We start from the raw sequence: 20,646 nt of genomic DNA on the forward strand, positions 1-20,646 counted from the left end.
TCCCCCCCCCCCCCGGGGTCCCCGGACACTGACTCTCTTCCCCCCCCGGGGTCCCCGGACAACTGACTCTCTTCCCCTCCCCCCCCCCCGGGGTCCCCGGACACTGACTCTCTTCCCCTCCCCCCCCCGGGGTCCCCGGACACTGACTCTCTTCCCCTCCCCCCCCGGGGTCCCCGGACACTGACTCTCTTCCCCTCCCCCCCCCCCGGGGTCCCCGGACACTGACTCTCTTTCCCCCCCCGGGGGTCCCCGGACACTGACTCTCTTCCCCCCCCCGGGGTCCCCGGACACTGACTCTCTCCCCCCCCCCGGGGTCCCCGGACACTGACTCTCTTCCCCTCCCCCCCCCCCCGGGGTCCCCGGACACTGACTCTCTTCCCCTCCCCCCCCCCCGGGGTCCCCGGACACTGACTCTCTTCCCCTCCCCCCCCCCGGGGTCCCCGGACACTGACTCTCTTCCCCTCCCCCCCCCCCGGGGTCCCCGGACACTGACTCTCTTCCCCTCCCCCCCCCCCGGGGTCCCCGGACACTGACTCTCTTCCCCTCCCCCCCCCGGGGTCCCCGGACACTGACTCTCTTCCCCTCCCCCCCCCCCCCGGGGTCCCCGGACACTGACTCTCTTCCCCTCCCCGGGGTCCCCGGACACTGACTCTCTTCCCCCCCCCCCCCCCCCCGGGGTCCCCGGACACTGACTCTCTTCCCCCCCCCCCCCCCCCCCCCGGGGTCCCCGGACACTGACTCTCTTCCCCCCCCCCCCCCCCCGGGGTCCCCGGACACTGACTCTCTTCCCCTCCCCCCGGGGTCCCCGGACACTGACTCTCTTCCCCTCCCCCCGGGGTCCCCGGACACTGACTCTCTTCCCCTCCCCCCCCCGGGGTCCCCGGACACTGACTCTCTTCCCCTCCCCCCGGGGTCCCCGGACACTGACTCTCTTCCCCTCCCCCCCCCCGGGGTCCCCGGACACTGACTCTCTTCCCCCCCCCCCCCGGGGTCCCCGGACACTGACTCTCTTCCCCTCCCCCGGGGTCCCCGGACACTGACTCTCTTCCCCTCCCCCCCCCCCCCCGGGGTCCCCGGACACTGACTCTCTTCCCCTCCCCCCCCCCCCCCCGGGGTCCCCGGACACTGACTCTCTTCCCCTCCCCCCCCCCCCCCCAGGGTCCCCGGACACTGACTCTCTTCCCCCCCCCCCCCCCGGGGTCCCCGGACACTGACTCTCTTCCCTCCCCCCCCCCCGGGGTCCCCGGACACTGACTCTCTTCCCCTCCCCCCCCCCCCCGGGGTCCCCGGACACTGACTCTCTTCCCCTCCCCCCCCCGGGGTCCCCGGACACTGACTCTCTTCCCCTCCCCCCCCGGGGTCCCCGGACACTGACTCTCTTCCCCTCCCCCCCCCCGGGGTCCCCGGACACTGACTCTCTTCCCCTCCCCCCCCCCGGGTCCCCGGACACTGACTCTCTTCCCCTCCCCCCCCCCGGGGTCCCCGGACACTGACTCTCTTCCCCCCCCGGGGTCCCCGGACACTGACTCTCTTCCCCTCCCCCCCCCCGGGGTCCCCGGACACTGACTCTCTTCCCCTCCCCCCCCCCGGGGTCCCCGGACACTGACTCTCTTCCCCTCCCCCCCCCCCCCGGGTCCCCGGACACTGACTCTCTTCCCCTCCCCCCCCCCCGGGGTCCCCGGACACTGACTCTCTTCCCCTCCCCCCCCGGGGTCCCCGGACACTGACTCTCTTCTCCCCCCCCCGGGTCCCCGGACACTGACTCTCTTCCCCCCCCGGGGTCCCCGGACACTGACTCTCTTCCCCTTCCCCTCCCCCCCCCCGGGGTCCCGGACACTGACTCTCTTCCCCCCCCGGGGTCCCCGGACACTGACTCTCTTCCCCCCCCGGGGTCCCCGGACACTGACTCTCTTCCCCCCCCGGGGTCCCCGGACACTGACTCTCTTCCCCTCCCCGTCCCCGGACACTGACTCTCTTCCCCTTCCCCTCCCCCCCCCCGGGGTCCCCGGACACTGACTCTCTTCCCCTTCCCCTCCCCCCCCCGGGGTCCCCGGACACTGACTCTCTTCCCCTTCCCCCCCCGGGGTCCCCGGACACTGACTCTCTTCCCTTCCCCCCCCGGGTCCCCGGACACTGACTCTCTTCCCCTTCCCCCCCCCGGGGTCCCCGGACACTGACTCTCTTCCCCTCCCCCCCCCCGGGTCCCCGGACACTGACTCTCTTCCCCTTCCCCTCCCCCCCCCGGGGTCCCCGGACACTGACTCTCTTCCCCTTCCCTCCCCTCCCCGGGTCCCCGGACACTGACTCTCTTCCCCTTCCCCTCCCCGGGGTCCCCGGACACTGACTCTCTTCCCCCCCCGGGTCCCCGGACACTGACTCTCTTCCCCTCCCCCCCCCCCGGGGTCCCCGGACACTGACTCTCTTCCCCTCCCCCCCCCCCCGGGGTCCCCGGACACTGACTCTCTTCCCCTCCCCCCCCCCGGGGTCCCCGGGCACTGACTCTCTTCCCCTCCCCCCCCCCCCCGGGGTCCCCGGACACTGACTCTCTTCCCCTCCCCCCCCCCCCGGGGTCCCCGGACACTGACTCTCTTCCCCTCCCCCCCCCCCCGGGGTCCCCGGACACTGACTCTCTTCCCCTCCCCCCCCGGGTCCCCGGACACTGACTCGCCCTCGGGGTTCCCGTACACTGACTCTCTTCTCTCCCCTCCCCCCCCCCCCCCGGGGTCCCCGGACACTGACTCTCTTCCCCTCCCCCCCCCCCCGGGGTCCCCGGACACTGACTCTCTTCCCCTCCCCCCCCCCCCGGGGTCCCCGGACACTGACTCTCTTCCCCTCCCCCCCCCCCCCGGGGTCCCCGGACACTGACTCTCTTCCCCTCCCCCCCCGGGGTCCCCGGACACTGACTCTCTTCCCCTCCCCCCCCCCCCCCCGGGGTCCCCGGACACTGACTCTCTTCCCCTCCCCCCCCCCCCGGGGTCCCCGGACACTGACTCTCTTCCCCTCCCCCCCCCGGGGTCCCCGGACACTGACTCTCTTCCCCTCCCCCCCCCCCGGGGTCCCCGGACACTGACTCTCTTCCCCTCCCCCCCCCCCGGGGTCCCCGGACACTGACTCTCTTCCCCTCCCCCCCCCCCCCCGGGGTCCCCGGACACTGACTCTCTTCCCCTCCCCCCCCGGGGTCCCCGGACACTGACTCTCTTCCCCCCCCGGGGTCCCCGGACACTGACTCTCTTCCCCTCCCCGTCCCCGGACACTGACTCTCTTCCCCTTCCCCTCCCTCCCCCGGGGTCCCCGGACACTGACTCTCTTCCCCTTCCCCCCCCCGGGTCCCCGGACACTGACTCTCTTCCCCTTCCCCCCCCCGGGGTCCCCGGACACTGACTCTCTTCCCCTTCCCCCCCCGGGGTCCCCGGACACTGACTCTCTTCCCCTTCCCCCCCCCGGGGTCCCCGGACACTGACTCTCTTCCCCTTCCCCCCCCCGGGGTCCCCGGACACTGACTCTCTTCCCCTTCCCCCCCCCGGGGTCCCCGGACACTGACTCTCTTCCCCTCCCCCCCGGGGTCCCCGGACACTGACTCTCTTCCCCCCCGGGGTCCCCGGACACTGACTCTCTTCCCCTTCCCCCCCCCGGGTCCCCGGACACTGACTCTCTTCCCCTTCCCCCCCCCCCGGGGTCCCCGGACACTGACTCTCTTCCCCTCCCCCCCCCCCCCCGGGGTCCCCGGACACTGACTCTCTTCCCCTCCCCCCCCCCCGGGGTCCCCGGACACTGACTCTCTTCCCCCCCCGGGGTCCCCGGACACTGACTCTCTTCCCCTCCCCCCCGGGGTCCCCGGACACTGACTCTCTTCCCCCCCCCCCGGGGTCCCCGGACACTGACTCTCTTCCCCCCCCCCCCCGGGGTCCCCGGACACTGACTCTCTTCCCCCCCCCCCCCGGGGTCCCCGGACACTGATTCTCTTCCCCTCCCCCCGGGGTCCCCGGACACTGACTCGCCCTCGCCCCCGGGGTTCCCGGACACTGACTTTCTCCCCTCGCCCCCGGGGTCCCCGGACACTGACTCTCTCCCCTCCCCCCGGGGTCCCCGGACACTGACTCGCCCTCGCCCCCGGGTTCCCGGACACTGACTCTCCTCTCTCCCCCCCGGGGTCCCCGGACACTGACTCTCTCCCCGCGGATCCCAAGCTCTTCTCGGACACTGACTCGCTCTCGTCCCCGGCTCTTTTTTCCCGGCAGTCTGTGTTTGTGTTTCAGGATCTCGCAACTTCCCTTTTCATGACGTCATCACCTTCTGGGGGCTGCCGTGAAACGTCACAAGCCAGCCGAGTCAGTCTTTGAGAAATAAATATTATTTTAAAAATGGCAGTGGGAGTGGTTCTCTTTCGGGTGCATTGTTTTGTTATTTGATGCGGTGGTTGAGAGGATTGATTTTGCCGGTGAGTTACCCATGGTGCCGCGGTGCGATGAGGAAGCTGGCCGGCCGTTGACGGGCGGCTCCGGGATGGCGGAGAGTGCGGAGAAGGCGGCTCCCCGAGCTCGAGCCTGGACCATCCGGGTCACTGTCAAGACTCCAAAAGACAAAGAGGAGTTCGATGTGGCGCAGGACTGCACTGTCAAAGAGGCGAGTGGAGGGGTAGGGATACCGGGCCGGGGCAGGACTGCACAGCCGAGCCGAGGGGCTGGGACCAGGGCAGAGAGAGAGAGAGAGAGAGAGAGAAAAGCTACAATTGCCCTCATCCACTGTGTCACCGCCAGTCATAGACGGCAAACAACATTGTGCGGGCAATCAGTCTTCGTTAACATTGCCAGTGTTATTCTCGAGCTACTTGTTCTGCATGAATCCGAAAATACACAACAGGAATCTTCCAAGTGTTCAGTCATGCTGTGTCATCCCAGACTTTAAAAATCCTCGTCATCATCATAACCCTCTTGCTCCCCGGGCAGTTTAACATTGAGCAATCGAGGTGGTTCCTAGGGTATCCTAGTAAACAATTTTAAGTGTTGGTGGTGATTGAAACATACACAAAGTAATTAGAAGGATGTTGTAAAATTGTAAACATATCTTGCTTTTGGGGTGGGTGGTGGTTAATGTAAGTGTTATATTAACCTTTTCCACAACACAAACCAGAGTGAGAGTGTACCACAACCACCCATAAAAGTTTTTTATTAATATAGTAGTTAGTCTGCATACAGAAACTGTTCACTTCAAATTATTATCGCCGAACCATCGTTCTATGTTTTTGGAGTCTGTCCACAGGTATTGTGATGGGCACTAATTCGTGCCGTAACTTGATTTACATAACACACAGCAAAATACTGCTGATGCTGAAAATCGGAAGTAAAAACAGAAAATGCTGGAAATACTCAGCATCTGTAGAGAGAGAAACATAGTTAATGTTTCAGGTCTTTGACCCTTCGTCAGAACTGGATAAGTTGCAGATCAAACAGGTTTTTAATTAAGTTTTTTGATGAAGTAAGAGAGGATTGATGAAGGGAATGCAATGGATGTTGTCTACATGGATTTTTGGAAGGCATTTGACAAATACTACATAGAAGGCTGGTTAACAAAATTGATGCTCATGGAATAGGTGGGTCAGTGGCAGCTTGGATAAGGGATTGGCTTATGGACAGAAAACAGTGAGTTGTGGTAAATGGCTGTTTTTCAGACTGAAGGATGGTAGACAGTGGTGTTCCCCAAGGGTCAGTGCTGGGGCCACTGCTTTTTGACATATATGAATGACCTGGATATTGGAATACAGTAGCATTTCTAAATTTGCCGATGACACCAAACTTGGGGGTGTGGCAAACAGTGATGATATCAGTGACTGCAACAGGACATAGAAAGGCTAGCAGAATGGGCAGACAAGTGGCATTTTGGCAGAAGGAACAGGGAGAGGCAATATACACTTAATGGCACAGTTTTAAAGAGTGTGCAGGAACAGCGTGACCTGGGAGTTAATGTGTATAGGTCTCTGAAGGTGGCGGGACATATTGAGAGAGTGGTTAACAAAGCATATGGGATCTTGGGCTTCATAAATAGAGGTATTGAGTACAAAAGTAGAGAAGTTATGCTGAACCTTTATAAAGCGCTGGTTAGGCCACAACTGGAGTATTGTGTCCAGTTCTGGTCACCACATTTTAGGAAGGATGTGAAGGCTCTTGAGAGGAGATTTACCAGAATGGTTCTGGGGATGGGGGATCTTAGCTACAAGGACAGGGTGGAGAAGCTGGATTTGTTTTCATTAGAGCAAAGGAGGTTGAGGGTGATTTGATAGAGGTGCACAAGATTATGACGGGTTTGGATAGTCTAGACAGGGAAAGATGGTACAAGGACTAGGGGGCACAGATTTAAAGTTTTGGGCAAGAGATACAGGGGGGATGTGAGGAAAAACCTTTTTATGTAGTGAGTGGTGAGGACCTGGAATTTGCTGCCGATGGAAGCGGAGAGACTCAATGTTTTCAAGGGGGAGACTGGATAGGCAATTGAGGGAAATAAACTTGCAGGCTACGGGGATAGAGTGGGGGAATGGGACTGACTGGATTGCTCTACAGAGAGCCGGCACGGACTCGATGGGCCGAATGGCCTCCTTCTGTGCCGTTATGAGTCTATGACTCTTAAGTGTAGGGGCAGGGAGGGGGGGGAGGAAAGAACAACAGGAAAGGTCTGTGATAGGATGGAAGACAGGAGAGATTAAGAGATGACAGGGATGATGGTTCAAGACAAAAGGAGATGGTAATAGGACATGTTAAGAAACAAAAGACGACTCTATATAAGGTGTGAATGGCAATGGCAGGATGATCAACAGCTGTCATGTGAGAGAGAGAAAAAAATGATAAGGGCAGAGGTTATGGTCTGCAATTGTTGAACTCGATGTTGAGTCCGGTAGGCTGTAAAGTGCCTTATCAAAAGATGAGGTGCTGTTCCTCGAGCTTATGTTAAGCTTCATTGGAACAGTGCAAGAGGCCGAGGACGGAGAGGTCAAGGTGGGAGTGGAGCGGAGAATTAAAGTGACAGGCGACCGGAAACTCGGGGTCACCCTTACGGACTGAACGGAGGTGTTTCACAAAGCGGTCTCCCAATCTGCGTTTGGTCTCCCCAATGTAGAGGAGACCGTATTGTGAGCAGTGAATACAGTATACTAAATTGCAAGATTTAGTATAGCAAGATTTGCATAATGCTTCATATGTACAGTAAAGACATCTCAACCCAATAAATGTAAGGGTACAATTGAAAAGTTGAGAATCATGAAGGCAGTTGCAAAGAATTTTGAGGCGGTTTTTCAAAATCGGGAGGGTGGTGACAGTGAATGGATTTAGGAAGTGGTTTACTGAGGAAATGGTGGCTAAAAGGCTAGCCAACAAAGGTGGAGCAATGGGAGTGCAGTATGGGGAGTACTGGGTGTATGTCTGATTGCATGGCTCAAGGAGATGGCTGAGGTAGGGTGTGGTAAGGCCATGGAAGAATTTGGAAGTGAGATGAATATCTTGGTCAATTCACTGGGGCATGGGAGCTGGTGGAGCCTGGAAATAATTGGAGTATTTTACTTCATTGCACATTAGCTGAGATTTTTTTTGCCCCAGCATTGGATATTGTAAGCAAAGCATAATCTAATTCACATGTATTTTTAAATCTTTTATTGGTATTGGGTGTAAAGAATTTCTCTTAAATGTGACTTATAGAGATGAGTTATACTTTGAAATAAGTGTCCTTGTCAGGCAACAGCAGCAGTAAAACTATTGCACTGATTTAAAGTAGAATTTGCTTCACCTTTCTCTGCAGTTATTAAGAGTAATAATGGACTTTTTTTTTTGTAATGAAGTATGAAATGGAATGTGTGCGATGCCTGTAAGGTAAGCAATTACTTTCAAATGAGTGCTTTCAGAGCCAATTGCCATTGTAGTTGTGGATTTTGCTCCAGACTTTAAGGCATGTGTTTTCAAACTGGGTTCCCAGGACCCTAGGAGTCTATGGGCCTGAAAATGCGGTCGGAGGCTTCCCGCGGGCAGATGCCTCCGACTGGCAAAAAATCTACGAACTTACCTTCTGCCTCTGGATCCACGGAGACTCGCGCTCCTGGGCCTCTATGCGTAGACATGAGTGGAGGGCCACGTATCCCAGGGGCGCATGCAGTTCGCAAATGCCCCTGGGATCACGTGGGCTGGCCCAACAAATGAGGATCCCCATTCATTCTTAACGGGATTCTGTATGTACAGAAACTCATAAATATGAATGGGAATACCCCAAAAAATACATGCGCACTTTAAATAAATAAAAAAAATCACATTTAAAATTAATTTAAATGGTATTTAATTAAATATTTAAAACAAAACTTTAATTTTTTTTTTAACATGTTTTAAAGGGGCTAAAAATAAACTTATCTGTGTGCTGTGAGGAGGATGCCGAGAAACTCCAGTATGATTTGGACAGGTTGGGTGATTGGGCAGAAGCATGGCAGATGCAATATAACGTGGATAAATGCAAGGTTATCCACTTTGGTGTCAAAAACAGGAAGGCAGATTATTATCTAAATGGCAATAGATTGGGAGAAGGGGAAGTGCAATGAGACCTGGGCGTCCTTGTGCACCAGTCGCTGAAAGTAAGCATGCAGATACAGCAGGCGGTTAAGAAGGCAAATGGTATGTTGGCCTTCGTAGTGAGGGTTTGAGTACAGGAACAAGGATGTCTTGCTGCAGTTGTACAGGGCCTTGGTGAGGCCACATCTGGAGTATTGTGTGCAGTTTTGGTCGCCTTATCTGAGGAAGGATGTTCTTCCATGGAAGGAGTGCAGCGAAGATTCACCAGGCTGATACCTGGGATGGCAGGAATGACGTATGAGGAGAGATTGGGTCGATTGGGCTTGTACTCGCTGGAGTTTAGAAGAATGAGAGGGGATCTCATCGAAACTTATAAAATTCTAACAGGGCTAGACAGACTAGATGCTGGAAGGATGTTCCCGATGGTCGGGGAGTCCAGAACCAGGGGTCACAGTCTAAGGATAAGGGGTAAGCCATTTAGGACAGATATGAGGAGGAATTTCTTCACCCAGAGAGTGGTGAACCTGTGGAATTCTCTGCCACAGAGGGCGGTGGAGGCCAGTTCATTAAATATATTCAAGAAGGAGTTGGATATATTTCTTAAGGCTAAAGGGATCAAGGGATATGGAGAGAAGGCAGGGACAGGGTACTGAATTTGGATGATCAGCCATGATCTCATTGAATGGCGGAGCAGGCTCGAGGGGCCGAATGGCCTACTCCTGCTCCTATCTTCTGTGTTTCTATGTTTCACAGGTTTTTAAATGTATAAATTATTGATAAAATTTTATTTTTCTGTGTTTTAAAACTCTTACACTAGTAAAAGCAGGGTAAAAGCAGGCCTTATGCCTGCTTTTACTCAGCGTAAGAATTTTGCGGGCATTCGCTGGGCAGAAGTTGAGCAAATAGCCCAACTCTCTGCCCGCAGATGCCCTATTCCCGGGAATGCGGAGGAACTGACAAGAAAATTCTTGACCGATCGCAAGTTCCGGGTTTTAGCGCATGCGCAGCGCATGCCTAAACTCGGAACTTGCAAGGCCCTTACGGGCGAGTGCGCACTTTGTACGCACCCGTAGGGGCCACAAAATACGGCCCCATGAGGGTATGTCACGGGCTTCTCAAGGTCATCAGAGTTCTGTGTTTTTTAGAAAACCTGTATTTATTGATTTACAAGCATGTTATTTCTGTTTTTGTATACTAACACATTTCCTATGATAGTACTGTTTTCCTTTGGATAGCTGAAGGAGTTTTATGACGTTAAAAATAAGGATACCTGGTAATGTGTCAATATTTGAAGGGGTCTGTGGAATAGTTTGAAAATCACCGCTCTAAGGTAAGAATCATTGCAAGATTGTTGGGCAATGCAATATTCTCATGTACTTTAAAATGGCTGTAGGCATTGTTAGAGTTTAACATTATTAATTCAGTACAGGCTGTATTACTTGCTGCGCATTGATTGAAAGTAATATTGTTTGCTGATTCTCTGGAAGGAAAGTATTTATTTGCACATTTTAACTGAAGATCAGTTTTAAATGGCAGTCATATGTGTTGCTTGCAGCATGAATCAATTTGGGGAATATTCCTTCTAGAGAACCTACTTTCATCATTACAATATAAAGAAAGCTGAAAATATTTTAATACACTTTTAAGAATAGATTTTGAATCCAATTTCTCTTTCTGCAGTAGTTACTGTTGTGAAATATAGCTGCAGTTGTAATGGCATCTTATGTTTCACATAGACTGAACAGCATTTGACATATTTTAGCTTTCTATAGTAACTGAAAATATGTACTTTAGTAGAAATAATATTTCTAAAATTGATTTTTTCCCTGCTCCAAGCAGTGCACATGACTGCCATTTCCAATTGATCTTCAGTTAAATATTAACTATTTGCAAATGTAGTATTTGCCTCCGAGAATCTGCAAAGGATATTACTTTCAATCGATACACAGCGAATAATATTGATTGAGATTTAGATGCTGAATGTAGAACATATTCATAGTCACACATCTTGATTTAGTGAAACCCACTTGTATATTTATCTGGCCAGACTGTATCTATACTATAAAAGCTAGAGCATTACTTCAAGGTAAATCATGATCATAGGATAGAGAGCTATAGATTCACACTGGTAAAAGAGCAAATTTAGGACTGATGGCCGGAAGGGCTTCTTCATGCAAACAATAATTAACATTTGAAATAGATTTTCAGGAGGAGTAGTAGAGGTGAAAACTTTAGTCATTAAGAATTAGTTGGATGGTGTGATGAAAGGACTGTAGGTTTTTCTTTTTAGGTAGATGAACTAAGAAAAATGAATGACCTTCCTTATCCGTCACAATCTTGTAATACTGTGATAGTTCTGAGAATGTATACTTTATTACTGTACTATTGTTGAATCTATCAAGTGAATTGCACAAAGATCTAATGTTAAAACACATATGAAAATTTATTTTGGGTTTTAAATTATATGGTGATGTGTGCCCAATGTTAAATGGATTTGGATTTGTTTTTTGGGAGGAATTTAGATTGGTCAGTTTAAGAACAATATGGGTTGTATTTGTGTTCATGTACTTAAAAAAACAAAACAAAAAAAAAACTCTTGCACGTGAGCAGAATCTGAACTCTGAGCTTGTGTCAACGGACCATATAGCATGTGTACATAATTATTGTTTTCAGTCCTGTATGTTGGGAGCTGTGCTTGCAATATATCAGATGTAGATGTAACGTAGGTCACACAACAGCCTTGAGTCCATAAATTTCTAATTTGGAACGTATTGCGTTAGTTGAGAGATTGGTGTTTTTTTTTTAAAGTTTTGTTTTGTCATTATATAACTAGGTATGCACGCATAACTTAGGTGCGCAGCATCAGTGCTTAAGCAATTGTTTAACCTTACAGTCAGCCTAGGGGAAGGAGGAGGTAGCTCTTGCCTAGTTAAATGCCCATCTGCTGACTGTCAGAACAAATAGCTGGACTGTGAAAGTGCCAGTTACTTGAATCAAACCATATATACAATTCAGGTCAATCTTGGATTTTTTGATGTGCTGCTTCATAATCTGGAAGAATGTTTGTGTTTAAATGTTGAATCAGTTCCATCTGACTCATAATGGCTGTGTTAAAGTGAGACTAGTATTCCTTATTATAGGTTATTGCATACCTGACTGCAATATCTAAAAATTTAAGCTGTAGCTACCCAAACTGCTTATTCCTAGGCAGAACACCTAGCACATATATTGCTGTGCTGATTGGCATGTGCCAATAACTAGAACGATACCAAAAATGGTTTCAATGACTCAGATGTTGTCGATGTTCACGATTCTGTTCTTCAGGAAATGAACAACTGCTTGGGGAATATTTGCATGGCACCTGTGACCCTCTAACTGGTTTGCAAAAGCTCTTGTGCTCTAATTAAAATCCTAAGTGTGTGCTGAGTATCATACATTGCAAACTATTTCTGAGCATTGCAGTACTACTACTTATCGTGTCCACGGACAGTCTATACATAGCCCAGCCAGAACTGGACACATTTTTGCGCCTTGTTGTTGAGTTATTGCAGTACCTGTACTGTACATTCAGTTGATTTTCAGTTTACAGTTGATAGGCCGAATTATACAGTTTGTTGACTTGTAACCTTGATTTATTGCATTAATACTGTTATTGATATTAAATATAAAATGCTTTGCCTTGTTTCATGATTTCAGCTGCTAAATTTAAAGCTTGGGTTGTAAATTTTAGAAAAAAACCAGTCTTAAAAAATGTGGTTTACTGATTATTGTTGTTTTGTTTGATGGTAAAAGCTTATAATGGGATGTCTAGTTTGGCTATCCATTCGATGGCCTCCTGAGATGCCGAGTGGAGAAATGAGGTGCCTCCCGTAACAGATCTTAGTGGGTAGGTTGATGTGATGTGTTCCCTGGTCTGGAACTTAGGCCACAGTCGCACTTTGGGTCGTCCCTCATCTTCCACTTGTGGAGCAGATGGCCATGCCCTGTGTGGATTTGGTTGAGCACTGTCCACTGTCATTGAGGGAGGTCAAAGCCAGGGACCTCTGCTGTTGAGTCAGTGATGAGGTGTTGGTTCTTTATAACAACAGAAAATGCTGGAAAAACTCACCCGAAACGTCGACTCTAATTTCTCTCCATGGATGTTGCCTGGCCTGCTGAGTTTTTCCAGCATTTTCTGTTGTTATTTCGGATTTCCAGCATCTGCAGTATTTTGCTATCGTGTTAGTTCTTTATGTTGCATGCATCCCATGATTCCATCCGTCTGGATGGTGGGTTGATACCTGCTGCATGAACATTGGCTGCTGTTTCCCAGAATGGCCAGTGCTATTTTAAGCACTTTCGTGGTGGGTTTTTCAAGTCTTCGTGTATGGGAAGGTCATTGTTGCTCATGATTTTTTTCATCTCGTGGAGCACAGTGGCGTCGCGATGAATGGCAGGTGGGGTAATGTGGCCCAGCACTGGGAGCCACTCAGTTGGAGTGGATTTGAGCATCCCTGGCACTGGCCTCATGGTGGCATTTAGCTGCATGTCCACGATCTTTGTGTGGCAGCTGCAGGACCATGAGACAGTGCAGTATTCTGCAGCAGAGTAGACTAGGGCCACTGTTATGGTGCAAAGTGTTCTGGCTGCGCTCCCCCAGATGTTCCAGCGGGTTTCCGGACCAGGTTCATCCTGGTTGTTATTTTGTCCGGTGTCGAGTTCTGTCCCGGCGGCAGCGTTCAGATGGAACGCCGACACAACTGTTTTCTCTGGATTAGGGTGGAGGTGGAGGTCCAGGTTGCTTGTTAGTGTCCCACTTGCTTCCTCTAGCATTGATGCCTGCGTCAGCAGTGCTATGTCATCAGTTTACTGATGAAGCAAAAAAAACTTAACTTAATTCCTACGCACATTTAAACACTCTCAGCAAATTTGGAATCCTATGAATTTGTACAATCGAAAAGGGGCTACCGTTGTTGATAGGCAATGCGCAGGGACTTCGTTTTACTGAGGTTCTGTAGACATTGCTGAAAGTTTATATGCAGGATAAAAGTATTTTAGTAAAGAGCGATGCTGCTGTCCAACATTGTGTTTTTGTCAGTTTTATTAAGTGGACCACTGTGTCTTCCACTTCACTTTCACCACCCCCCCTCCCTCATATTTTAATTCTAGTATTTGCAGTTTATAAATTTGACTAGGTCGGAAACCACTGTGCACTTTAACTTCATGACTGCATAAGATGTAGTCAGCATAGAAAAAATGGAGGAGATTTGGACCAAATCTCAAATCGTACATAATACATGTAAAGTAGCTTTACCGATGGTACAATCCACTTAACATTTTATTGTGAGATTTCCCCTGTAGGATCGATTGCAAGATAAAGAATTTCTCTGTTGTAAATTATGAAGGCGATAGGAATAATTGCAAGATGTGGATTATTTTGGTTTTACATAATGCTGTCTCACTGTTAGTAGACTTGAACTAGAAAACATGCGAAGAGAAATTGTAACCCAAACAAAGAAGGGTACTATTAAATCATATTTTGTTTTAGATACATATATGGGATAGCATGTACTGAAGTTTGAAAACATAAAGTTCAGCTGATTTTTCTTTTAATAAACCACTCAAGCTATGCTCTCAAGATTTCCTGTTTAGGTAGTTGAATTGTACTACAGCTCTAATGTACAGCAAGCCAGTTATTTTGCTTACAGTGTGCTGTATACGATGTCTGAAATCAATGGTGAAAGAATTACCTGTTTCTTAAGATTCAGATGTATGATGTTTAAACCGTGTAAAACAACGATTGGGCTCCTTTTGCCCGACGTGTGCCTGAGCCTCAACTTCAGAAGCTTCTGCCTGCTGCACCCATATGACCTTGTTTCCTGTGCCATCTGTTCTTGGCCTTTTCCTTGGTGAGGTTATCAGTTTACAATGAGTGTGGCGTGTTTGAGGGTGGTATTGAGTTGTGAACTCTGTTTTACTAGAAACTGGATGAATGTGGCCCAAAATGACTTCACTTCGAAGAGCACTGCAGCTGCTAGGAAAGTCTTTCATCCGGCTTACCTAATAAGAATTGAAATCCAAGGTTGTGCTACCCCATATAAAATGTGCAGTACTAAGGCATAATTCAAGAGACTTGTTTGCAACTAAGCAGGAAATCTGCAGTATCTAAAGGCATTCACCATGTTAAAGTGTATTTGTGCATATGGAGGTTATGAAAAGAAATGCTAGAATTACTCTAGCAGTCACAAGATGAATGCAATTGAAATTAATCATATCAGAGACAACATTTATATGATTAACCACTTGGGTTTGCAGTAGAATTTATGTACCAATGTTGAAAAAGTTGTTTGGCAAGTATTCCGATACGGTACTTCAAGATCATTCGTTTGTGATTTGCCACTAGCCACTGAGATTGCCACATAAAAGTCTGTTTTAGTTTTTTATGAAGTTGAATTTCTTCTAACTGCGGAGGTTGCTATTTTTAACATGGATGAGTTAGGAGTGTGACTATCTAATACACTTTCCTGGGACAGTAGACTCACTGTCATACAAAAGCAAAATACTGCAGATGCTGGAAATCTGATAAACAGAGAATGCTGGGAATATCTCCACAGATGCTGCCTGACCTGCTGAGTATTTCCAGCATTTTCTGTTTTTATTTCAGATTCACTGTCATGTTTGCTCCAAAACCATTTTCTATATATCAAATAATTGAAATATTTACATCTTGTGAGCAAGGGTAAATATTCTACTTTGTCGTATGTATTCATTAAATACTACTGTGTTCATAATCCTGTAGAATATGGTGTACTTATTTAGATAGGAAAAACTAGTCTATAACCGATATATTTTCTGATTTTTAGCCACCAAAGAATTAATTAGGTTTTGCACCGAGTTCAGTGTTTGTTTGTGGAAATTAAACCATAACGTGTTTGGAGCTTCTTGGTTCAAAAGATTAGCAATACTGAGCAGAAAAATGTGATTTTTAAAAAAAGTTGGATACTGGTAGACTGTACAGTATGTTGGTACGCCAGTATGTCACACTCCTTCTTAGGCAGTCCCTCGGAACCGAGGATGACTTGCTTCCACATTAAAAATGAGTTCTCAGGTGACTGATGAGTCCAATGCGGGACCCACAGTCTCTGTCACAGGTGGGGCAGACAGTGGTTGAAGGGGCGGATGGGTGGGGTGCTTGGGTTGACGTGTGCTCCTTGTGCTGCCTGCGCTTGGCTTCCGCTTGCTCCCGGCGAAGAGACTAGAGGTGTTCAGTGCCTTCCCGGATGCTTCTCCTCCAATTTGTGCAGTCTTGGGCCAGGGATTCCCAGGTGTCGGTGGGGATGTTGCACTTTTTCAAGGAGGCTTTGAGGGTGTCCTTGAAGTGTTTCCTCTGCCCACCTGGGGCTCTCTTGCCATGTCGGAGCTCCAAGTAGAGTGCTTGTTTTGGGAGTCTTGTATTGGGCATGCGGACGATGTGACCCGTCCATCGGAGCTGATCGAGCGTGATCAAAGCTTCGATGCTGGGGATGTTGGCCTGAGCGAGAACACTGACATTGGTGTGCCTATCCTGCCAATGGATTTGCAGGATCTTGCGGAGGCAGCGTTGGTGGTACCTCTCCAGTGCTTTGAGGTGCCTACTGTACATGGTCCATGTCTCTGAGGCATACAGGAGGGCGGGTATCACTACTGCTCTGTAGACCATGTCCTCATGTCATATAAGGAATGATTTATGCACACAATTCCCCTCAGAGTTTCTAACATCAGCCTCGCCACTGGAAAGGTGAGGAGCATGTGGTTAGGGGGAGAAATGGAAGCATGTGTTGTTGCACACACCAGCTAGGTCAGGGCTTGGAGCATGCGTCACATCTGTTCTCTTAACTAGTGAATGGTGTGAGCCAGGAGAGTTGAATGGTGATAATATAAACTTAATCTAGCTTGCTTGGAATGTTTCTGCGGCAATTTATTAATTTACTGTTTCAGAATGACTGAACATTTGGTGATTGTTATTGTCTGTTTGCTTTGCTGTAATCAATGACTCTTAACGGCAGCTAAGCAGCCTCATAATTCTGAAGCTCCCATTGGTTTCAACTGCTCAGTGGGAATTGTTATCGAATGTTAAGCAGATCTGTTGGTCTGGCATGAATTGGTAACTGTTCAATCAGCTTTTTACAGTGTTACCACTAAAATTGGATCAACTTTAATAAATGGCACTGAGCATACTGGAGCCAATTTAAGTGCGCATACTAGCTAAATGCATGGTTTTTCAGCATTGTAATTCATTGTTTTTTGCTTTAAAGCACATTTCAATTTTTAAATCACAGATTCTAACTTCATTAACCCAGTGTCCCACCAAGACTATTGCTCTATAAAATAGATGCCACTTAGCTGTCCTGCACCTGGTTTTCTTCATCAGTTTCTTTTTAAAACACTTCCATGGTTACACCCCCTTCTTAACATAGAAACATAGAAACATAGAAGATAGGAGCAGGAGTAGGCCATCCGGCCCTTCGAGCCTGCTCCGCCATTCAATGAGATCATGGCTGATCATCCAAATTCAGTACCCTGTCCCTGCCTTCTCCCCATATCCCTTGATCCCTTTAGCCGTAAGAAATACATCCAACTCTTTTTTGAATATATTTAATGAACTGGCCTCCACCGCCCTCTGTGGCAGAGAATTCCACAGGTTCACCACTCTCTGGGTGAAGAAATTCCTCCTCATTTCAGTCCTAAATGGCTTACCCATTATCCTTAGACTATGACCCTTGGTTCTGGACTCCCCGGCCATCATAAACATCCTTCCTGCATCTAGTCTGTCCAGGCCTGACAGAATTTTATAAGTTTCGATGAGATCCCCTCTCAATCTTCTAAACTCCAGTGAGTATAAGCCCAATCGACACAATCTCTCCTCATACGTCATTCCTGCCATCCCAGGTATCAGCCTGGTGAATCTTCGCTGCACCCCTTCCATGGCAAGAACGTCCTTCCTCAGGTAAGGCGACCAAAACTGCACACAATACTCAAGGTGTGGTCTCACCAAGGCCCTGTACAACTGTAGCAAGACATCCTTGTTCCTGTACTCGAACCCTCTTGCTACGAAGGCCAACATACCATTTGCCGCCTTAACCGCCTGCTGCACCTGCATGCTTACCTTCAGCGACTGGTGCACAAGAACACCCAGTTCTCTTTGCACTTCCCCTTCTCCCAATCTATTGCCATTCAAATAATAATCTGCCTTCCTGTTTTTGCCACCAAAGTGGATAACCTCACATTTATCCACATAGTGCATTTCCCATGTTTCTGCCCAATCACCCAATCTGTCCAAATCGTACTGGAGTTTCACGACATCCTCCTCGCAGCATACCCTCCCACCCAGCTTTGTGTCGTCTGCAAATTTGGAGATATTACATCCAATTCCCTCGTCCAGATCATTAATATATATTGTGAACAGCTGGGGTCCTAGGACCGATCCTTGCGGTACCCCACTAGTCACTGCCTACCACTCGGAAAACGACCCGTTTATTCCAACTCTTTGCTTTCTGTCCGCCAACCAGTTCTCTATCCAAGTCAATACCTTGCCCCCAATCCCATGTGCCTTAATTTTGCACGCTAATCTCTTATGTGGGACCTTATCGAAAGCCTTCTGAAAGTCCAAATGCACCACATCCACTAGTTCTCCCTTATCTATTTTACCAGTTACATCCTCAAAAAATTCCAGTAGATTAGTCAAGCATGATTTACCTTTTGTAAATCCATGTTGACTTTGTCCGATCCTGTCACTGCTTACCAAGTGCTCTACTATTACATCTTTTATAATAGATTCTAGCATTTTCCCCACTACCGATGTCAGGCTTACCGGTCTATAATTCCCCGCTTTTTCTCGACCACCTTTTTTGAATAGTGGGGTAACATTAGCTACCCTCCAATCCATGGGTACTGTTCCAGAGTCTATCGCGTTCTGGAAGATGACCAGCAATGCATCTACTATTTCTAGGGCCACTTCCTTAAGTACCTTGGGATGTAGATTATCAGGCCCTGGGGATTTATCGGCCTTCAGTCCCATCAATTTTCCTAACACCATTTCCCTACAAATACTGATTTCTTTCAGTTCCACCCTTACATCAGGCCCTATGTTCCCCGGCATCTCTGGGAGGTTATTTGTGTCCTCCTTTGTGAAGACAGAACCAAAGTATGAATTTAGTTGGTCTGCCATTTCTTTGTTTCCCATTATAAAGTCCCCTGATTCTGACTGTAAGGGACCTACGCTTGACTTCACCAATCTTTTTCTCTTCACATATCTATAAAAGCTTTTACAGTCAGTTTTTATGTTCCCAGCTAGCTTACTCTCACATTCTATTTTCCCTTTCTTAATTAATCCCTTTGTCCTCCTTTGTTGAATCCTAAACTGCTCCCAATCCTCAGGATTATTGCTTTTTCTAGCCAATTTATATGTCGTCTCCTTGGATCTTATGCTATCCCTAATTTCCCTTGTTAGCCACGGTTGAGTCACCTTTTTTGTTTTTTTATGCCAAACTGGGATGAACAAATTCTGTAGCTCATCCATTTGGTCTTTGAATGTTTGCCATTGCCTATCCACCGTCAACCCTTTGAGTGCCATTCCCCAATCAATCCTACCCAACTCGCTCCTCAGACCATCGTAGTTTCCTTTATTTAAATTGAGGACCCTAGTCTCTGAGTCAACTAATTCATTCTCCATCTTAATGAAGAATTCAATCATATTATGATCGCTCAGACCCAAGGGGCCTCGTACAACAAGATTGCTAATTAATCCTTTGTTGTTACATAATACCCAGTCTAAGATGGCCTGATCTCTGGTTGGTTCCTCGACATACTGGTCCAGGAAACCATCCCGTAAACACTCCAGGAATTCTTCCTCCACAGTATTGTTACTAATTGGGTTGGCCCAATCTATATGTAGATTAAAGTCACCCATGATGACTGCTGTGCCCTTATTGCACACTTCTTTAATTTCCCTTTTTAATGCCATCCCCAACCTCCTCCTTACTGTTGGGAGGTCTATATACCACTCCCACTAATGTTTTTTTCCCCTAGTATTTCTCAATTCTACCCATACAGATTCCACATCATCAGAGCTAATATCCTTCATTACAATTGTATTAATCCCTTCTTTAACCAGTAATGCTACCCCACCTCCCTTTTTTGCCTATCTTTCCTGAATATCGAATACCCCTGGATGTTGAGTTCCCAGTCTTGGCCATCCTTGAGCCACGTTTCCGTAATCCCAACCAAATCATATTCGTTTACCTCTATTTGCGCAGCCAATTCGACCACCTTATTATAAATGCTCCTCGCATTAAGACACAAAGCCTTCAGGCTTGTTTTTTTAACGCTCTTAGACCTATTAGAATTATTATTTACTGTGGCCACGTTTGATTTAAACCGTTGATTTCTCTGACTGCCACTTTTGTTTTTCTCCTTCCTATCTTTTGCTTTTATCCTTGTTTCCCTTTCCTCCGTCTCCCTGCTCAGGTTCCCAACCCCCTGCCATTTTAGTTTAAACCCCCCCGAACAGTGCTAGCAAACCTCCGCGCCAGGATTTTTGTCCCGCTCTGGTTCAGGTGCAACCCGTCCGACTTGTACAAGTCCCACCTTCTCCAGAAGCAGGCCCAGTGATCCAGGAAACTAAAGCCCTCCCTCCTGCACCAACTCTTTAGCCACGCATTCATCTGCTCTATCCTCCTATTCCTATACTCACTAGCACGTGGCACCGGGAGTAATCCAGAGATTACAACCTTTGAGGTCCTGCTCTTTAATCTGCTACCTAGCTCCCTAAATTCTTGCTGCAGGACCTCATCCCTCTTCCTACCCATGTCATTGGTCCCAATGTGAACCACGACCTCTGACTGTTCACCCTCCCCCTTCAGAATGCCCTGCAGCCGTTCAGTGACATCCTTGACCCTGGCACCAGGGAGGCAACAAACCATCCTGGAGTCACGTCTACGGCCACAGAAACGCCTATCTGTACCCCTTACGATAGAATCCCCTACCACTATTGCTCTCCCACTCTTTTTCCTCCCTTCCTGAGCAGCAGAAGCACCCCTGGTGCCGGGAAGTTGGCTGCTGCTGCCTTCCTCTGGTAAGTCATCCCGCTCAA

At 49.2% G+C, this 20,646-nt stretch overlaps 1 protein-coding gene across 3 annotated transcripts in view; it reads left to right on the forward strand.

Moving 5' to 3' along the window:
• Positions 1–4,377: 4,377 nt before the first annotated feature.
• The window catches only part of LOC147124351 (ubiquilin-1-like), a 62,642-nt gene continuing 46,373 nt past the window's right edge, over positions 4,378–20,646 (forward strand). Inside the window, exon 1 of one of the 3 annotated variants that reach the window (XM_085985438.1) lies at positions 4,378–4,623. In XM_085985438.1, the coding sequence (XP_085841564.1) occupies positions 4,450–4,623 (174 nt within the window). In that variant the 5' untranslated portion in view covers positions 4,378–4,449. The remainder of the gene's footprint in view (positions 4,624–20,646) is intronic. The other 2 variants (XM_085985428.1, XM_085985418.1) reach the window with 2 other exon arrangements.

Source organism: Somniosus microcephalus, chromosome 1 (assembly GCF_052327205.1).
Source record: "Somniosus microcephalus isolate GS21.2 chromosome 1, FLI_Smic_1.0, whole genome shotgun sequence".
Classification (NCBI taxonomy): Eukaryota; Metazoa; Chordata; class Chondrichthyes; order Squaliformes; family Somniosidae; genus Somniosus; species Somniosus microcephalus.